General features: G+C 28.8%; 1 protein-coding gene across 1 annotated transcript in view; it reads left to right on the forward strand.

The window, feature by feature from the left end:
• Positions 1-7,998: 7,998 nt before the first annotated feature.
• LOC142332349 (voltage-gated inwardly rectifying potassium channel KCNH6-like) overlaps positions 7,999-20,947 on the forward strand; it is a 792,659-nt gene continuing 779,710 nt past the window's right edge. The window contains exon 1 of the mRNA XM_075378757.1: positions 7,999-8,185. Within this exon, the coding sequence (XP_075234872.1) occupies positions 8,110-8,185 (76 nt within the window). The 5' untranslated portion in view covers positions 7,999-8,109. The remainder of the gene's footprint in view (positions 8,186-20,947) is intronic.

A 20,947-nucleotide genomic window follows, 5' to 3' on the forward strand; every position in this document is an offset into this window, starting at 1 on the left:
AATTAAAGTTTTATTTCGTGTACTCGTATTGTAACTAAGAGATAGTAAGAAACGTAACTTATGCACATTTAATACCTACATTGTTAAATAAAGTAATTTTTATTTTATTATTTTAAGAGAATTATTTAAAGGTTGATAAAAATAATGATGTAAATTTTGGTTAAAATTGATCATAACAGTTTACAAAATGAGATGAGAAAGGACTACATGATAAAATTAATAAGAACCCTCTTTTGATTTCTTTTCAGATGTTAGTATCGTTACAAGCAATTAGGATAATTTTTTGAATTCCGAAGAGAAACGCAAGATAATTATTTCTGATCAGGTCATGCCGAAATTAGACTGTCAAAAAAAAAAAAAAATTGGAAATAAATAAAAAAAATCATGTGATCAATCGTTTACGGTATCAATGCTCTAACTTACATTTGGAAAAATAGTTATTATTAAAAGAATTTAGCACATTACAAGAATCACCATCCTCTTGTTTTAAAATTAATTTAGATGTAGTTAATTTTAAAGAAGTTTTTGCAGATTCGGGAAGTTTTTTACGTCTTTTACATTTATAAAGTAGATATAATTGTTACATCTTCAGATGTTACTCTTTATATCCTATCCTTTTTATCAAGGAAAAGTGTAATCTTGAAGGATTTTTTGTTCTCCCAACCTACCGATTTTTGTAAAATAGAGTTTAGTCCGCAATAACGTTAACATTTTTGAATAATATAAAATGATAAAATGATTCAATTTAATAACGATTTTTATTATAGAATTAAATTGGAAAGAATTTGGTAATCCCTCCCTGTTTGGATTCTTATTTAACATTTTCATGGGTAATATTCATGGATAATAAAGAGAACTTCAATATTTACCTGTAGCTTGGCTAAAACACCGGATAATGTTTTTCTGTTTTAAATACCGAATATATAGTAAAATGTTGTTAACTGTATGAACTAAACCATTAAATTTACCAAAGAATATTTAATGGTAAATTAAAATATTATATTATTTAAAATTAATACGTAAAGGTAATATTCGTAGAACAACTTGATACATGTCGATAAAGTACGCACTTTGATGCGTGTATCACCAACTATTATTTTCTTTCTATGCAACATAAGATGTACTTCTAATACTACGGTTTACAGAAGAAACCGGGTACCGCTTGATCTGGAGGCTTATCGTAAATAAATGATTTATATTAAAAATACAATTAAGTTCAGTGGTTTTACAAGAAATAACACTCACAGAATGAAGAAAACAATCTACAAAAAATTTAGCAAATGTTGCAAAACAACTGTAGTTGAGAACAACAGAGAAGGAGGAGGATCGGAGAAAGCACGGACAAAATTGCATACTACCCTCCGTACGGCAACAAGGTAAAAAATATTTTAAAAAGTCATATCTTATGTTACCCTGGTTACGACTAATAAACTGACCTTTGTTTTCAGGAATGCTAAAAACAAAAATAAGCCGATCTAAAGAGCAGACATTTCTAAAGCCAATAAGTGGGATTTAGGATACGTAGGGCGATCTGAAGATATGTAATAAATACCATTTTTATCATTATAAATGTAGAAAACCAAAAGAACAGACCGTAGACCAGCCATCATTGCCTAGAAACTATTCACAAAATTATTATGTTACAAAAAACTATTTTAGAAAATGTTCGTAATAAACACGAATTAGATTGTTAAAAACTTATGATATCAATAGTAATGCATAAACTACAGGAGACCATTAAGTAATAGCTTTTTTAATTTAATAAAATCCTTTGGTGAAAGTTTTCAATTATAACGTTAAATGTTTACTCCCTACCTTAAATTTTCTTTCATCGTTGTGGATAAAACTCTTTGATTGGTTTGAAGGTCATGTTGTCTTATAATTTTTCAGCTAGGTTTCGTATATATACTCTATACACGAGGATTGAAGTCGTAGTGGGCAGCCTACCTGGAGGTTTTAGAGGTTCTTGTTTTCATGTTTTCAAGCTTGATTACACTTTGTATTGGAATTGTCTAAAATTAATTAGTTGTTTTATATTGTTTCGTGACTACTGATTATTTGGAAATTATTATTATTATTTTCTCATATTTTAATTGATTTATTATACTTTTCGTAAGTATCCAGTGATGGTGGGTTTACAGTCAATATAATCGTCTAATTTTGGATTTTAAGTAAATTTTTTGTAAACGATTTTTGATTGTAACTTTGTTTTCAAACCTACATTTCTAATAAAATGCATAAACAATGTTTAAATTTTCTTCAATAACTAAAGCTGTAATTTAATTATAAGGCTAAAATTAAATTATAAGAATAAAATTACGTTATAGTAAAAAAAAAAAGAAAAAAAGTTGCTCAAACTACTTCTAATCAGGTTTTTTACTTTTAAGTTAGAAAATAAAAAAAATGAATGTAGTAGTCAAATAAATTCTAAAATTAGTGACTTTGACTGTTATAATCTGTAAATTAACATTATCAGTCTCTAAGTTGTTACTGGTAAATAAATACGAAATAGTTTAATAAAGGATTTTGTTCCTTTTATGAAAAGAAGTTAAATTGAAAAAAATAATTATTGAACTAAAAAAAAAATTTAATTCGTAAATGCGCTTACAAAAATGTGATAAAAATTTACCATTACAAACGAAATTTAGGAAATGACTGTTGTAAACGAAATAAAAATCCTTTGGCAAATAAATTTACAGTTATATTAGAAACTATTCTTCATTAATTTGGATACGTGCAGCACCGCTAAAAATTATTCAACATAATTATTTTTCAGAACGGTAATATTCAGCTAACATTAAACTACGTCATTGTATCTGTTTAGGTTTAAAAGTTGCAAGATAATTAAATCTATTTTCGAAATGTTTATTTCTCACGCGTAGGAAATTCAAAAATACTCTTAGAAGAAATAAAATAACGAATTGTTGGCAGGTCTACATAACCTTTCAGGTATAGTAAGATGCTATTTATGACAAAGTTTATTTATGCAGTTTATTTGTATATCTGCTAGAACTAAGGCGCATGAACTCATTGTTCTGATGAGATTCAACGTGACAAATTACGTAATTCAAATTATAAGTGATTTCTAGTCGATTTTTACCAAATGGAAACCTTACAAATGAAATTAATTAATATAATTTGGTATACATTTAATTATATGCCAAATAATCATAAACTTAAAAATAATTATAATAAACATGACTATGTAGGAAAAAAGAGTTAAAATTTAATTCTTAGCATTGAGGTGACGATGACTTATCATCTGTAAGAGTCGGTAAATTTGTATTTAGCGATCTTCTAATTAAATAATCATAGATAATAAAATAAAAAAAGTAATAATTTTAAAGTTACGTTCTTTATAACAATTTTCTAAAATAAATAAATTTAATAGAATATGCACGCGCGCGGACACACACACACACAGGGATGATTCAGTAGGAAAAGGAAATAATTGCGGAACTGATTCTAGAGCTTTAAATAAGGAAAATGTTCGTACAAACATTTGTCCAAAAACACTTTGTTATCGAGTTACGGCTTGCGAAACATTTCCCTTGGATTTCAGTTCCCCCAGTGAAATGAGGTCATAGTGAAATTTTTAAGGCGTTATATAAAGAGTAAACTTGGTTTCTGTAGTTATTTCATCTGAAAAATCAAATAAAACAAATCCCAGACGTGCATATCCCGTAGTTTTTATGATACCCAACGTAAAACAGAAAAATTTGGTGAAAGAAAACAGGATTTTTTTAGCTGCGAAGTACAATAACTTTGTTAAATGATAAGTTTGTAAATTTTATAATAAAACCTTGTAGAAAATTTATGTATAAAGTCTACGAAAAACAAAAAAAAAATCAAATTTTATTAAAAACAAAAAACAAGTTATCGGAAAAATGTTATGATTTATAAAAATTAATTCCTGAAGTAGGAATCTTGAATTATTAAGCATTCCGCCAGGATTATTTTATATTACCGTTAATGAGGAAACGCTCTTGTCTTTGAATAATAAATAGATGTACTCTAGTACGCATTAAGAAATGACTCCTGGAAAGGGGCAGCTGTCCTTTCAGTTGTTGGGAGATCGGTTAAATAATAGTTACAATGGCTTGAACACCAAAAACCTGGGTTAGACTTTGAATACTGCACGCTGAAAGCAATAAATAATTACGACGATAGTTTTCTTGAAAATGGTTTTCTTCTTTCTAGAAACAGTAAAATGGATATTTTCATAAATGAATTGGATAAAAATTGAATTGATTAAATTGGAAATGAATTGGATTAAATATCCAGGAGATAGGAGGCCCAAATCAAATATCTGAATGTAAAACACTCAAGATGAGGCCATGTATTAGATTGTTGACATGTTTTGAGTTGAAATATTAGAATACTATAGCTTTAAACAAGGTTGGTAGATTAGTTACTTATAAAAGGTTACTCATCTAAAGAGGTTTAGAAATTGTGGGAATTAGCAAGATAACATAGAAATGGATCAGAATATTATTATTTTTTTTTTTTTTTTTTTTTTTAGTGATATACAGGATCCCTAAAAAATTTCAAAATTATTACTTATAATTTTTTATATATTATTTTGTATCGTATAAACGTTTTTATCATATATAACGATGGAAAAAGAAAGGATGAAGATAAGAAACAGAGTGCTTTATTAAAAACGACAACCATAGAATTACTCTAGTTTGGATGTATTCAGTAACCAAGCCAGCTATTCTACAGATTTTCATTTAGTACAAGATGCAGAAATAGAAAATATACATGAAGAAGTAGATGACTTAACCAATGTGTAGGAGTGAGGGGTGAAATGTAATAATAGTGGAACTGTGAAATACTACATTAAGCAAACGAAAATTTTCTAGGCATTTGGTTCGGATATAGAAATTGAAGAATACTTCAGAATTACAGTACACCATCTTTCAGAATTACACTAACGGCGAATACCCTTAATTATTGAAAGAATACAAAACTGTGTGTACATACCAAAAGCAACACATAGGTCATTTACAGAAATGTCGAAGTTTTGAGCTGTAGCAAGTTGATAAAAGTCAGAAAAATAGGGGTCGTTATTTAAGAGGCACAATAGGTGTTTGTTTACATTGCTTCGAGTTCCAAAAATCCTATTTCAGAAAGACTGCCACACCTTCAAGAATGCGAAAAACGTGAAATCGTATAAATTGATAACCTTTTTGTGAAGGTATAGGTCAGGTTCAAATATTTTTTACATAAACAGGATAAAGTTCATTGCCTCTTAAAGTTCTCCGACAAAATCGTTCTAAGTTCCTACAAAGTTCTTCTAAGACAGTCGGGATCGTAAATCACGAATATTCTGCTCGATCATTTTTTTTCATTAATCAGATAATATATAAAACTGATTTTCTTTTTGGTATTATCATCTAAAAATGATTAGATAAGGTATTCCTGTAGAATCTTCCAAAGGCATGTCTATACTAGTCAGGAGGATTTTTCCAGGATTCCGCCAACGGGAAGGTTGGTTGGATAATTTTTTATTTTCGTTCGTCTTCATCGAAAATTCTACATGTATACAGAAAATCTTACGTTACGTTTCGACAAGTCTTCCTACCATCAAAACGTAAATCTTTGTTATAGTACGAGGACTCAAGACAATCACTCCATTCATTCGATATGGCGAAAGATAAGATCGTTCTGAAATCTCCTTTGTTTGGCATTCTTTCCTTTCTTATTAATATTTTTCCCATACGATGTCGATGTACGATATCCACCTTAATCTTAATTTTTAATACAAAGACTGTTCTTCAATGGATTAAGATTGACTACCTGAGTGTCCGTTCACTGCCCTAGACTGATAGTAGTAAAACCCAGACGCTGATTTCAGTGACAAGGATTTAAGTGATTAACATAAGGTCTTAGGAAAAAAATATCGTTTTTATCTACCATCTAGTAGTTAAAGTTGAGCATTTATAATTTCTATGAAGTGTTCTCACCAAATTAGGAAGGAGCATCTGGACGTCCTATCTGAGATTTTATTTGTCAAAGTCTAAAGCAGATTATCGCAACCTTTCCAGGATGGAGTGGTGGAAGGAGATGAAGTAAAAAAAATAAGTATAATCATTGATGTTTGATGAGCATAAGTCTTTAGTAACTCTGGATTTAATACCTATTCCAAACTTGTAATCAGTAATCTCAATATAATGCGTAACCTTTCGTAACAGGAGAAATGATATTTAAAATACCAACATTCGAAAGCAATCACCAAAGTTATAATGCGATGAAGAAATTAATCAAATTAATTAAAACGATATTTCAATAACTTATTAAAAAAAACGAAGAAATAATTCAATATATATAATTTTTGAAAAAAATATTATTTTTAAATTAGAACCGATAAAGTAGGTCACGTAGGAAACAACATAATCATTATTATACATTTCAGTTAAAGTGATTATAACCATAAGACTGTTTACCTAAGAAAACAAGTAGAAACATGTATGGCTGATTTACGAGGGTTTTCTTTGTAATAATACTTTATATTGTAATTAAATTTTTTACATTGTTCAACATTCAGATGTAAATTAGAATTGGCATGTATAATGACACGATACGGACTTTCTAAAAAATTGTAGAATATATTTTTTTGCAGTTGCTTGAAGAATTTTATTTAGTGATTTGATACGTCTTCTCAAACAATGTTTTGTCTATTTTTCAGCCTAAAAATGTAGGTTTTCATTTATATCTGTGTTTTGGTGTAAGGTTTAACTTTATTTTCTTGCCCGAATATTTTCTGTTTTTGCTGAATATTAATTGTATATCTTCAAATGCTGGTGATGATCAGGTAATACTTAGTAATTACATTTTATGTAATTTTTTTTGTCACTATTAAGATGGTATGAATAATTCTGTAGTCAGTACTTAACTCCTTATAACTTCTTTAATTATTAAATTAAGGAGAAGCTTTATTGATTTTTGAGTGGGTATAATTGAATTTGCTCGTTTATTTCATTATTTGAAAGTTCCATTTTTTAAAGTATGTTCGTGAAATAAATTGTGGGTTGTTCATTCAGGAAACAGAAGGATTTTGGGAGTCGGCTCTCTGAACTTGCCACAGTGATTTTGTATATCTTTCATATCAGTGGTGGCGTTGGATGGACTAGATTAAATGGTGTTATGACCGTGGCACTCATTTACGTAACGGTGACATGATTCACGCTTGAAGGTAGAATGATATTCATTTGTCTGTAGGCTAATTATACGGCATTTTAGAATGAATGATGGCGTAAAGTCAGTTTATCTAAAATTGACATTAGTTTAAAAAAATTGCCTTAATTATTTATTTTTAAAGGGCGAATGCAGTATTTTAATTGATTTATTTTCAATAAAAGGCATTTATGTAAATAAACATTCGTACTACAGAGTTTTTTCAGAAAATAAATGTGGTGTTTTTCTTATTTAATCTAATTTGTCCTAAAGAGAAGCTTACTTCTGCAGAGGCCTATTTATTTTAGTCCTTTTTCTGGTTAGTTCATTAGCTTTTGCTACATTAATGATTACGAGTATTATTTTACGTTAATGTCTAGTTTTTAATTTGTACAAATAAAACTTCATCTCTATAAAAATGCCGGAAAAATTTGAACAATATTTATTGCGACTGAAAAAAATTTACGTGAATATTTTTTTATTCTTATATACGTATACATAAAATACTGTTTGTTTTCATTGTTAGCATATTTATTTATTTACTGTTCTGCTATAATGCTATTCAACACATATTTTTGTTTGCCTCAGGTTCTGTATTATTGATTAGATTAGAACAGTAATGTATGCCATTAGGAAAGCAGGGGTCTGCGGAACAAACGACTAGGTCGGCGGGGGCCTACCGCATGGAATACGGCAGAGACACCATGGTTGGGCGTGAGGCAGTTTTGTGATCACGTGATGAGGTTTATGTTTGTAAACAAGTTGAAGTCGGTTCAAACAAAAAGTAACCTACATAATGCGCATCTCTTACAGCGCAACGCGATCGCGACGCTCGTTTCAGTAGTGCGTCGTACTCGTTGGCGTGTGGATGTCGTTTCCGTTCGGGATTTGTTAATTGTTGTGATGAAGTGATTCAGTGTTACCACCGGCATGCCAGTTCGCAGGGGGCATGTTGCCCCTCGCACGACTATCATCGAAACTATTATTCGCAAGTTTGACACACACAGTCAGTATTTATTGTAATTTTACTTTGCTGTATGTAGATCGAATAAAGCTTCATCCTTTTTCTGTACTACTATGCATTACCATTTACGTAATGATTAAAAAAATTTAAACAATCTTTTTCTTTACAGTTATTATTTATCAAATTTCTAGAAAGTGTTACGCCTGCAGTGATCATAATGAAAAAATATGATCAAATATGGTGAAATAATTGTGAAAATGGTGAAATCGTAATAGTGACAATTGGCTTTACTTCTGGGTCGAAAAAACTGAAGAATTGCTTTATTTTGAAAGCTGTGAAATTGATAAAAGAAATCGTATAGAAGTAAGTAATGATCTCCGCCGGATATATTTGCCTCAGTGGGAGTTCTAATTGATGCACTTCTTGACAAATTAAAGGCTCATCTTTCAATTGGCTTACAGTGTTTGAGGCACTCGAACCTACTTAGTGTAAAAAAATTTTTTTTAAAAATAAATGTCTCCGAACAGATCCTAATCTGTTACCACTGACTTTATAGTAATTATAAAGAAAAAAAATCGCAGTAACTATGTTATGTTAAAAAACTTTTAAACAGCGTAATCGTATATATTATTATGTCTCCAGAGTATTTATTACAGTTCCTAGATCCACAATTGATACCTATAACTAATCTTTCCTTGTATTTTATTTATGTTCAATTAAAACAGTTCAAAATGTTAGGTGATATACCGGGAAAATTCATAACTTTAAAACGTAAAACTGTTTTATTTTCCGTTTTGGGGCATGATCTCTGTCAACTGGTAAGAGGAACCTTGTTATCTTGGGTATCCTGAAAATTGAACAATGTTGAGAATTTTGGGTATGTACGGAGAGTTCGTATATTTTGCCGTGTGTGTTAAGTGCAGTTATTTTAGACGGAATGTAATAATGATTTTTGAATCAAATCTTTTAGTAAAAGTATTATAAGCATAATTACAAACATATCATAAATATACCGTATCTTTTACTTGTTTCTAAAATAACATTTTGAAAGACGCAATTTTTTTCAATAATTTTGAAAAATATGTCGGCTCTTGTAAAAAATTGGTGTAAAAATATATTATTCAGAACAAAAATAAGCGTGTTATATTTTTACCTAGTACGAACAGGTTTTTTTAGAATTTTCATTATGAAACTACATTTCTGATAAATATAAATAAATATTTTTCAACAATTTTTTGAATGTTAATTGCAGATACAGAAATTTGCAAAAATGTATTATTTGAAATAATTAGGATTTAAATGTTGTTTATGCAACATTTTTCTATGAATTCATATTTAGTGGTTCGATTTTTTATTCATTAAAATGTGTTCATAAATAACAATCTATCATTTGCTGGGAAAAATTAATGAATTTTATTATTTTTTTTTATATAACTGCATTATTTCAGTTTGCATGCTAATCAATAAATATTTTAATTCAAGACAAGAACACTTAACTTAAACAAAAATTTCCTTTGTTTCAAATATGCCGACTGCTGAACGGTTCAGTACATTTTTTGGTAAGAATACTGCGAAAAAATGATTAGAAGAAAACTGTGACTTTATTTTAATAAATAAAACTATAGTAGAAAGATACACCTTTAATAATTGGACCAGTCATTTAATAAAATTAAATATCTCTATTTCAGTTATTATTGATAAACTGAAAATACATTGTTTTATTAAAAATTGAGTTAATAAAGTTTCCAAAACTGATTTTTTAAATTTTGTTTGAAACGTTTTTCAGTTTATTATTTTTTAAGGTCCCATTTTTTTAGTATTTTACTTTTTATATTAAACACATTAACAAATACTGAACAAAAGAAAGAATAAGGATCTTATTTTCTTTACTTTTATGGTAAATTTAATATCATAGCTTTATTAAAATAAAGCACTATCAAAATAATACAGGTATTTTCATAGAATAGCTTCGTTCCGATTAGTCTGTTGTACAACCTAGGCTTTTCTGATAAGAGCGTGGTTTAGTTTTAAATAAATAGCTTGCTTTTAAAAATTTTTTATTTTAATTGTTTCAGTTTTAAATTTGCATCTCTGAAGTGCAGATATTTTTATTATTAAAATTTAGAAATTCAATTTGTAAAATAGGTTTTTCATAAAAAATGTCATTTATTTACTTTTAAATTTAATTAGCTGTCATTATATTCCTGTTTTTAGACCGAGGTGAAGTAACCTAATATCAGGGCATTATCACAGGAGTGTCTTAAACTATTTTTCTTCTTTATGAACTATTAAAGTAACGTTTTTTGGTGTTATGTATATTAATTTTACGAGTAACGTTTATTCTTCTCCGACTAATAAATTATAAATATTATAAAAGCTTTTTTTCAATTCCAGTACATCATCGCAAACAATACGATTAATTGTATTTCAAAACTTTTTATATATCGTTAATAATTATAATTAGTGTTTATTACAGAGTTTATAAGAAATTTTATTAATTGAATAGTAAACAAGGCGTTATTAATAGATGAACTACGATTTGGTGGTTATTTAAATAAAAAAAAATAGAAGTTAAATAATTACGAGTAAACATTACTGATGGTAAGATATAATTTACATATTGTAAAAAAATGCACCGTGAAATTAAAACCATTATACATAAATCTTCATCAAGAATGGAAGGTGATCATTAATCACTACTGCTGTGATTCTTGGGAGGGGAGTGAAAGAACGCAAAAAAAAACTAAGTTTACTATGTAAGTAATCTGAAGGGTAAAACTAAATAAAAATTTTAAAACCTTTTAATCATTAAAATACGTAATAAATTATTGGTTAACGTGCCGCAAATTATAGGAAGAGATGATTTTGAAAATTTTTCTTTGAACGTCCTTGTTAATAGAGGTAACGATAAAATCTAAAATTTTGAATACTACAAATAATCATAAATAAACAGCATTTTCAGAAATAATGATTTGACGTTATTTATTAATCAGCAGTCGATTTTACTGTTGAAAACAGAATAGAATAATATTAAACAAATTTGGAATGGTAAATGTTAAATTCAAGTTTTAAATCGAAAAAAAAAACAGTTTTTGTTATTATTAAAAAAAAAAATACATTAAAATATTATAAAAATTAAGCTCATATCGTTGAAATGTAAAACAGTCAAAATGTATAAGAAGTTAAAAAAAAAGCTACAGTAAAAAATTAAAAGAGATTACATGAAAACTTTATCAAACGATTGAGGAAATGTAAGTTTGGCTCTGAAATGAATTTACATTCTAAGAAAGTTAGAACAAGAGATTGTTTTCAATAATAAAGTCGCTCTGCTTTACTTGAAAGATATTTAAGGTAACGCTTACAATCAGAAAAGTATGACAAATATATTACAAAAGTCATATTACTAGGAAAGAAAACTAAATGTTTTTGGAATTTGGAAGATTTTGTTGTACATGTCGTAAAATTAAATTACGTTAAATTATTTTCTTAACAGGGACAAAGTTTATTTTATTTCAGAAGTATCTTTGCGAACGGTAATTTTAAGCGATACTTTGAAAGGTAATAGGCTTACACAAAAGTACTCATTCGGTAAAATTATACAACACTTAAATAATTATTCGGTTTACACTAAAATTGGTTTATATGTGTAATACTAATTTTACGTATGTTTGTATAAGTAAGTAATGTTAGTTTCATCAAAGTTTTTTTTAGTTTTATTTAAGTTTAAATTAGTTTTCTTAAATTCTTAATCAATTATAACCGCGAGGTCACTACTTTATCTCATTCTTCGTCACTTTATGTTGATATGTTTTATAAGATGACTGTAGAAATATTACTTGATAATATTTGCAGTAATATTTTTTCAGTGAAACAGCCGGTTCCTTTACCAAGTGAATTTCATCAGCTACAGCCAGCCCTAAGTTGACTGTCCGATCCAACTGATGTTTTGAGTTCGTACTTCAATCCCACTTGAATTAGGACAATTCCACGTAGAGAAGAAAATTTTTTCCTTTAGGAGAATTATTTCTTTCTTTTTGTTTTTATATATACTTATAAGACAAATTAGTCTTGAGAGTGTAGATTAGTTTGAGAGTGTAATTAGTGCATCCGAACGCCGGTTTTTCGTATTTACTATACGAATCTTACTATAGGAACTTTTGCTTCACAGTTGTCAGTTTGTGGTAGTTGTTATTTTTAACTGAACAGAAATCAACCATTTCTAATCTGATTTAGAGAATAATTATTTTTGAATAAGTTTATACATACTCTTGGAACTGAGTTACGTCTTACGTGATAAAGTGCTGCATTGCTGCGGTACTTCTCCCTAAAGAAAAGGTATATAATTTAAAAAAAAAATCCTTGTGTCCAGTTGCTTTCTGCCATAAAATTCGTATTTAAATAGTTCACTTATGATTTTTCTCTACTAATTTCCGTAGGTACAAACTGTCACTTACACACACATACACATACACACACACACACACACACACACACACACACACACACACACACACACACACACACACACACACACACACACACACACACACACACACACACACACACACACACACACACCACATTTATTTATATTTTTCTGTCAATTTCTTGTATCATGAATTTACCCCGTTAACTGCACTTATTTCTATTGGCAATAAGGATTTTTCTTTTGTCTTCCATAATTTTTGTTTGTACTATTCATATTTACTGAATTTTCTTTCTGCTAAGGATTATGGATTTATTTTAAAAAGCAACAATTTTTGGTTTTGCCTGAAAAGTGTAACAGTATCATTTCTTTTCACTCATTAAGATTACCGAAATCACTAGTAACACTATACAAAATTATTCAATAAATAATGTTTGTTTTATTTAATAATAAAAAATGTTTTAGGTAGGTAACACTGAAACTCGACCTTGTGGCACGAAAATTTATTGTAACTCGGACAGTGCCGTATCTGTAATTTTTTTAATTCAACGTATTATTGTGTATATAATTAAGCAGAGAAAAATTAATTAAAAATTTATTTAGATGAAAGTATTTCTACGGCTGTCCTGGACTAACGTTACATAATATAAATTACTTTCGATTTGCAACTTTATGCTCAATCGTAAGATGAACGAAAATAGGCGAAGGAGCTTTTGATCTTTTTAATGCCCATGTTCTGGCTCAAAATTGGTAATATTTTCTTAGTTTTAATAAAATTACAATTTTCCATGAGAGTTGTTATTGTTGTTTTCTTAATGAGGTGCATAAACCTATAAAATCCCTTTTTTTAACTTTTAAATAATTTACATTAACATGAATCGACGTGATTGACAATATGTATTCAACAACGTCTCTGAGAATGTTTGAGACTGTTGAAAATCCAGTAAAATATACTGCGTGGTGCAACGTTATCCGAACTTTGAATTACTATTACTTGCTAGTCTGCCTCCTAGCTAGTGATGTTTATATCACCCCAGCCTTTCAGAAGACGATTCTGTAAATGGTTAATCAGCCAAAAAAATTATTTACATAAATAAAATAAACAATTAAATTAATTTTTTACTAGAGCCAGTGTGCAAGTGAGTAGATTGATCAAACTTTAATCTGTGTGTAACAGAAGAGTCACATTTTACGAACTACATTTGGGGATAATCGTGCGCCGTTTACGTTCATTGAACGATTATCCAACTGCAACCTTTTTTCTTCGATCCAACAGGGGAAAATATAATATAAATTTAAATTTATCTTATTGTAAATTATTTTAGAACATTATTAATAGGCTTTTTATTCTTTTAAGGAAGCACGAATTATTGCAATGGTTGTATATTTTTGAACGGATTCAGAAAGACCCAACAGTAGAAGTGAAAATTTCATGTTGGAGGTAAGGGCTGCTGGTTACAAAATTTGATTTTCAACTTTGAAACTGGTATATTTGCAGTTCTCAATTCTATCAGATTACCATTTAATGAATTTCATTTTTCTTAACATTCTGTCCCAGCAACGCTAAAATTGCAATAGTGTGAATTTTAATCAATCATTAAACCGATGTAAGAAGCATAATGTGGAACTGGTTGGCTCAAAATATGGAAGAGGTTGTTACATTTGTACAGAAAATAAAAAATTAGTAACGGTATTTTTACTTTTATACTAAAATAATCAAAAAATACTTTCCTTTCTTTATCTTGTTTAGCCTCCGGGAATTACCGTTCAGGTATTACTTTAAAGGATGAAATGTAAGAGTGTAAATGAAGTGTAGTCTTAGTTCGACCATTCCTGAGATGTGTGGTTAATTGAATCCCAACCACTAAAGAATACCGATATCTACGATCTAGTATTCAAATCCGAATAAAAGTAACTGCCTTTACTAGAACTTGAACGCTGCAACTCTCGACTTCCAAATCAGCTGATTTGGGAAGACGCGTTCACTACTAGACCAACCCGGTGGGTAAAAAACTAAAAATACTAAAACATAATAAATACACTATACAATAATAATATTTTATTTTTATATTTTAAAATATTCATTAAAAATAAACATTCTCATTACAGACTGCAACAACGATTAAAGTTAGAAAACATAATACTTTAACAAAAAAAAAAAATGTTGATTTTATGTAACAGTATAAAAACCACTTATTTATAAGAAACTAACAAATGGAAAGAAAAAGAAGCTTTGATTTTATAGATTACAAAGAAGTGTAATTTAAATGTAAATTTTTTAAATTTTTTGTTTTTGATTGTTGAATTAATTCATCACATAAACTAACAGGGAAGCTTGTACGTGGAATATAGAAAAAGAATTTTTTAGCACATAAAGTTGCCATGCCTGCCCGGGATTCGAACCCAGTATTCTCAGATGAAAGATCGAGACACTACCACTCAGCTATGAAGATCAGTAAAGAGGTGGGATAGAGATATGCAATATCGGAAGTTCAATTGATCCATTTTTTAATGTAAGTTTTGCGTTTTGAAGTAAAATAAAACATAAAATTGTATTAACTTTTCGTTTCGTTATTTAAAAGATTATTCACTTTCAAAGGAAATTTAAGTTAGTTTTGACATATTAGGTAAACCAAAAAGTTTTTTTAATGGTTGCAGTTTTAAAGGCGAAACGCTGAACCCTTTTTTTACTTAGTCGGCCATTTTAAAAATGATTTTAACTTGCGAAACAAAAGGGAATGTTTTTATTTTCTGTTTTCGTTTCCTTTTATAGGATAAACTATGCGTTTAAATCGAGAAACAATGTTGAATAGTGTCATTTTACTAACAAAATTACGAAAAACAGTCAGTGGTATTTTGTTAGTGGTCAGTGGTGCTTCCAGCATTTTTCGCTATCGCTATATACGATGATTTTTTTATCTTAGCCCAACATTGCTTTACCCAGAGACTGAAATAATGATTTTTTCTTGCAGTTTTACGTTCTTTTTTGGATTAGGGTTGAAGTAAATTTTATTTACGAGTATTACGACCTAGGACGAATAAATATATATTTTTAACGAGGAATATAACGTGGATAATACTACGGGTGTAAAAATCCGAAATACCTGCAGTGAATAAAACCAGAGACCGGCTAACTACAGGCCGTTATCATTTTCTTTACCATCTTACCGGCTAAATGTTAATAGCCTACGGATTCTTCTAGAAAAAAGTCCGGAATATACATCTGAAACCTGAAAATATATTCTTTTTAGAATTGCTTTTCTGCTTTGTCAGACAAAATTCTTAGTATTATGAATTTAGCTAATGGAGATTAAAGGAAAGCCTACTTTTTATTAATAATGTTAATTGTGGACGCTCATTAATTTTATCCAAGAGAAAATTAAATTATGTGATATCTACGTGTAGTTTTGAATACAAATATATTCTCCCTTTGCATTTCTCAATCAGCTCTAGCATAACATCTGATGGGAATTTATCTTTTTCGTTTCACATAAAACCGAAAAAGGATTAAAAAAAAAAGACGGATTGATTACCACTCAGTACAACCACTTTAACAGTTTATTTACGCTTTAATAACATATTATCATTTATTTTTGTGCTTGAATAATTGTTACTTGTTCGGCTTATGATATATTCGTATGCAACTTTATGCTACACGCTAAAATATTGTAAAATATTTGAATATGGTAACAAATTTTCACCCACTATTTCTTGTTAGAAGCCCAAGTGTAGATAAGTTATTGTTATTATTCGGCGCTACGTTAGTAATTTATAAATTCTAACTGTTAGACATATATACTATCAACAGATTTTTTACAACGCTTAATTATTGTATTATTTCTCCCAATGCAGCCTTTGATTGTGTCCAGTATGAATTTTATCGGGTTAAAATTGCTGTTATGGAGGAAGACGCAACACAACACAATTTTTTTTTTAATTTTGCTATTTCATCTACTTTAAAATGAATATATATTTTTTAACTGATTTTACTAATCTTATAATTCTAGTTTTAATATGTCTTCGGAGTATGCGATTTTCTTTGATTTTAATCATTCGGTAATTAACGATTTTCGGGTCGAAGCGTTTAGAAGTTTTTCAGTTTTTAGACAATGGTACGGCGCATTATCCATTACTATGACTGAACCTTCAGGGAAAAATTTAGATAATTTTTTTAAACCACTCATAAAATTGTCACCATCCATTTCATCGTGATTCTCTTGGGAAGATTTGAATTTAAATACCAATGAACCACCAATCAATCAAAAACCTGTTTTCACTTCCTACGTGATTTAATATTAATCGTTTACATTTTCCAGCCGGGGTTTTCACCCCAGTTGACAAACCTTTCATAAAACCGTCTTTTGCGTTTTTTATTTCCTTATCCACCCATATCTATTCTCGTACGTGTTCCGCATTAACCCAAGTTTCAGTAGGATAATTTGTCTTACCCTCTTCACGAAGTCGCTTAATTTCTCTTAAATAATCCCTGCACCATAAAATAATATGTTAACGTTCAATCAAAAAATAATTATTTTTTCTGGACATGAAACGAAAATTCATTCACTGATTTTAAAACAGTATACAATGTATTTCTAAAAAAATCGGCAGTTCAGAGTCGGTATTCACGGCATTTAATATATTGTTCAAGTTAGGAAGCTCGTTATTGAAATAAAACAAATCATTTTTTTTCTGGTAGAGGTTTTAGTAAAATCGTCTAACTTTTCAGTCGTTTTTACACGCTTTCGAGTCTTTTTAGGACTAACATGTTTACCATCAATTTTATGTTTTTTATTATATTAAAGATTGTTCTTTCACTAACGCCTGTTACATACTACTTGTTTTCTGAGCAATGTCTTCGATTGCAGTTTCAGGGTCATCTTGTTTTAAGGTTATACATACGTTGTTGATTATTTTTTTTCGGAGGTACTTAAGGATTTTCCCGGTTTATGTTTCCCGACAGAATTACTCATCGTTGAAACCCGACTGGCAAAAAACAGAGTAAATTAAAATTAATGAAAATAAAACCGTTATAAAAATGAAATATAAAACTGTATCGTACTGAACCACAGACTGAAATACTTTCTTTCATTGTTCTGATAATGATGTGAAGCGTTACATATGATGTTATTGTTATTAAACATCAATAACAAAAACTCCAAAAAAATTTTTAATTGCTTATCATCGGCATGTCATGGCGCCAGACAATTGATAGCTTACAGTACAATATTAATTGTACTTGCACGTGGGAGTGACAGAATGATTCAGCCAAAACTACTGAGATGTAACATGCAGAATTCATACTTATATCTGCTGCTTTGTTTAGTGTCACAAGGGTTAGTACTTTATTATAAAATAATTCAAAAAGAAGCCAGTATTTGGATTATAATGTTATCGATTAGATAACATTATGTGACTTGGTAGATGGACTTTATTGACAAATTTTGTGACATCAGTTAAAGAAGAAAGAAAATTAAAAGAGATAATTAAAGAGATTTTTTTCTTTTTCGAATGATAAGATTTATTGTCATGTATAACCTAGCAATTTTACGAAATTATATCACAAATACTTACTTATTTTGGCTATTGTAAAACAATAAATGTAAAATTAAAATTATTATTTTTTTAATTTATTTCAAACTACCGAAAAAATTTTTATTGCAGTGTTTAGGCATTTCAATTTGAATCTTTATATTTTTTTAAAATTTTATTTGTAATGTAAAATATTATTATGTAACAATTCAGGCACCTTATTTTTTTCAGTTTGGAAAACATGAACTTATTCAAATGCAGTACACGAATTTCAATTATCGATCAGTTGTTAATAATGCTAAATTACAAACCAAAAATTTCTCAATTAATTATTTCAAAACTATTTTTAAATATTCTAAATATTTTTAACACAACGTAATAGAACTTAAATAATGCTGTTAAACTGTGATTTTAACATTCAAATGATTCTTGTTTTGTTTTAAAATTATAATACAGTACAATATTTTACCTTGTTTTGGTCAGTTTTTTTAAACAATCAAATTTCTTAAACTCTTGTTCATGTTCAGTTGACATTACTTACACAGACATTCTCAGAATTAAATACTACTATTCTGTTTTTTGTAATTTAATTTCTTAGGTTGGCTTATTCATCAATTTGCTAGTAATTTACAAATACTTGTTTTTGTTATACAGTGTATTTACGTTTACATTATAATACGTAAACAAAAATTACGTATAATTTAATATCACATAATATCAGTGATTTGTAGGAACTGTTAAATGAAAAAGTTTCCTAAATTACTGCAGAAAGTCAGAGGAAACAGAGCAAAAACACATTGTAAAACTGAAAAAAAGAATGCAAGAAACTGCATAACTTACGGATGATCTTGATGATTAATTTGTAATTGATAAAGTAATTCTGGTAATAAAACCCAACCACCAAAGAACATCGATATCCACGATCTAGTATTCAAATCCGCGTAAAAATAACTGATTTTACTAGGACTTGAAAGCTGGAACTCTGGACTTCCAAATCAGCTGATTTGGGAAGTCGGGTTCACCACTAGACCAACCCGGGGGTTAGGAAAAACAACTGTACTTTAACAACAGTACAACCAGAAACCCCTTGCTTGTCACTTTACATTAGGGTACCAGTGGACATCTCAATCAAAATAAAGAACATAATGCACATTATTTTTTGTTCTACAAACAGAGTGTAATTATATTAGTGTTACATTTTTAAAAAAAATTGAAAACATAAAAATATACTTCAAGTTTATTTAGAAGTAAAAAAGGAAAAAAAATAACTGTTTTAAGAAGTCCTCAAGACAGATGATTTTTTTTTGTCAGATTAGTCTGTGAGATTTTTTCTCATTACAATACCCCCTCCCCTGAGTCGGACCCACAGTTAAGTATAACGCAGCCAAAGGGAATGTCCTTTAAAGTCTGTGAGATTTAATTTTGTACAACCTAAAAAATAATTATATTTACTAATAAATAAATTAAAAAATAACAAAATTAATAATATGAAAATGCTACTACAATCAATAAACAATCTTAGAAGCTACTGTTTCCAATTTAATTTATTAATCTTGGATACTTCTGGAAAGTTCATAGTTGAACATTTACGCTTGGTCATCTTAAAATTAAATCTTGGTTGTGCTTACAGAAACGCCAAGAATAACTAAGGAGGAATACAATGTTGAGCTTTAACCATATAATGTTATATAATTTTTCTTACGTCTACATGCACTAGATTTGTATGTATGTTAAATTTTTACTTTTATAGCAAGGACCTTTGGATAATTCTAGTGAGTCTATTGTGTGTTGAGCATTTTAATCAGCAGTTTTCTGCAGAATTTCTCTCAAACATACTTCTGCCTGAGTAATAATTAGAATTAATTAATTAATAATTAGAATTATATTCTGCCTGAGCATTAATTTCATCAGTTATCACATTTCAAAATTAGTTCTTCATGTTAGAAAACTAAGTAAGAAATTCAAATTCCAAATATCTGAACTGCAGCATTCGACTCGACTAGTGTTGTTTTATTTGGGTATCAGCCAAATGGAAATCTCTCTGGCAGCTATCTCTCCTCAGCTAGACACTATATATACCGGTAATTTGTTTTATGGTGGTTTGTTTCATTTTGAAATGCGCATTAATTCATTTTTTTATATAGTTAATATTACAAAATTTTATCCGTCAAAAAACGATAAAAAACATATCTTTAACAAAATTTTAAACGATTTTCAGAAACCGCTTCCTAAAGTTCACTTCTCTAAAATTTCTTCGTATATAATTGGATAAAAGAATGTAAGAAATAAAAATATGTTGAATTCGTATTTAAAGTTTTACAAAACGGTTTAGATCAACAAATATTTTTTTTAGTAAACTGCTCTTACTATCAGGAGCACACCGAATAAACAGAAATAAGTATTCAGAAAACAAAAATAATAATAAAACCAGCTATATCGGCTGTAAGCTCCTACCACTGAATCCCGTTTCGCGGATCTGGGATTATATTTTACAGAAATGAAATATAAAAGAAAAAATTACCGATTACTTCTATATTCGATAAAAATAATTCCTCAAAATAAGCGATTTTACCAAAAATTGTTCTAGTTTCAGGTAACATTTTTGTTTATGTTAGTCTATTATTAGTCAGCTCTATTAATTTCACAAACATTAATAAAGGATTAAACGTGTAACAATAGAAACATTTTTTTCTCTATAAGAAAGGCTTAATTTTCCGCAGTGTGTAAAAGCAAAGTAATAATTGTTTTTAAAGACTTTCTGAAGCAAATTTATAATGTGACGGAAGGATTTTACTCGAATTAAAACGTTTAACTAGGCGAGGGATTACAGCTGTTTTTTTTTTTGCTCC

The sequence above is a fragment of the Lycorma delicatula genome, chromosome 1, assembly GCF_047948215.1.
Source record: "Lycorma delicatula isolate Av1 chromosome 1, ASM4794821v1, whole genome shotgun sequence".
Taxonomy (NCBI): Eukaryota; Metazoa; Arthropoda; class Insecta; order Hemiptera; family Fulgoridae; genus Lycorma; species Lycorma delicatula.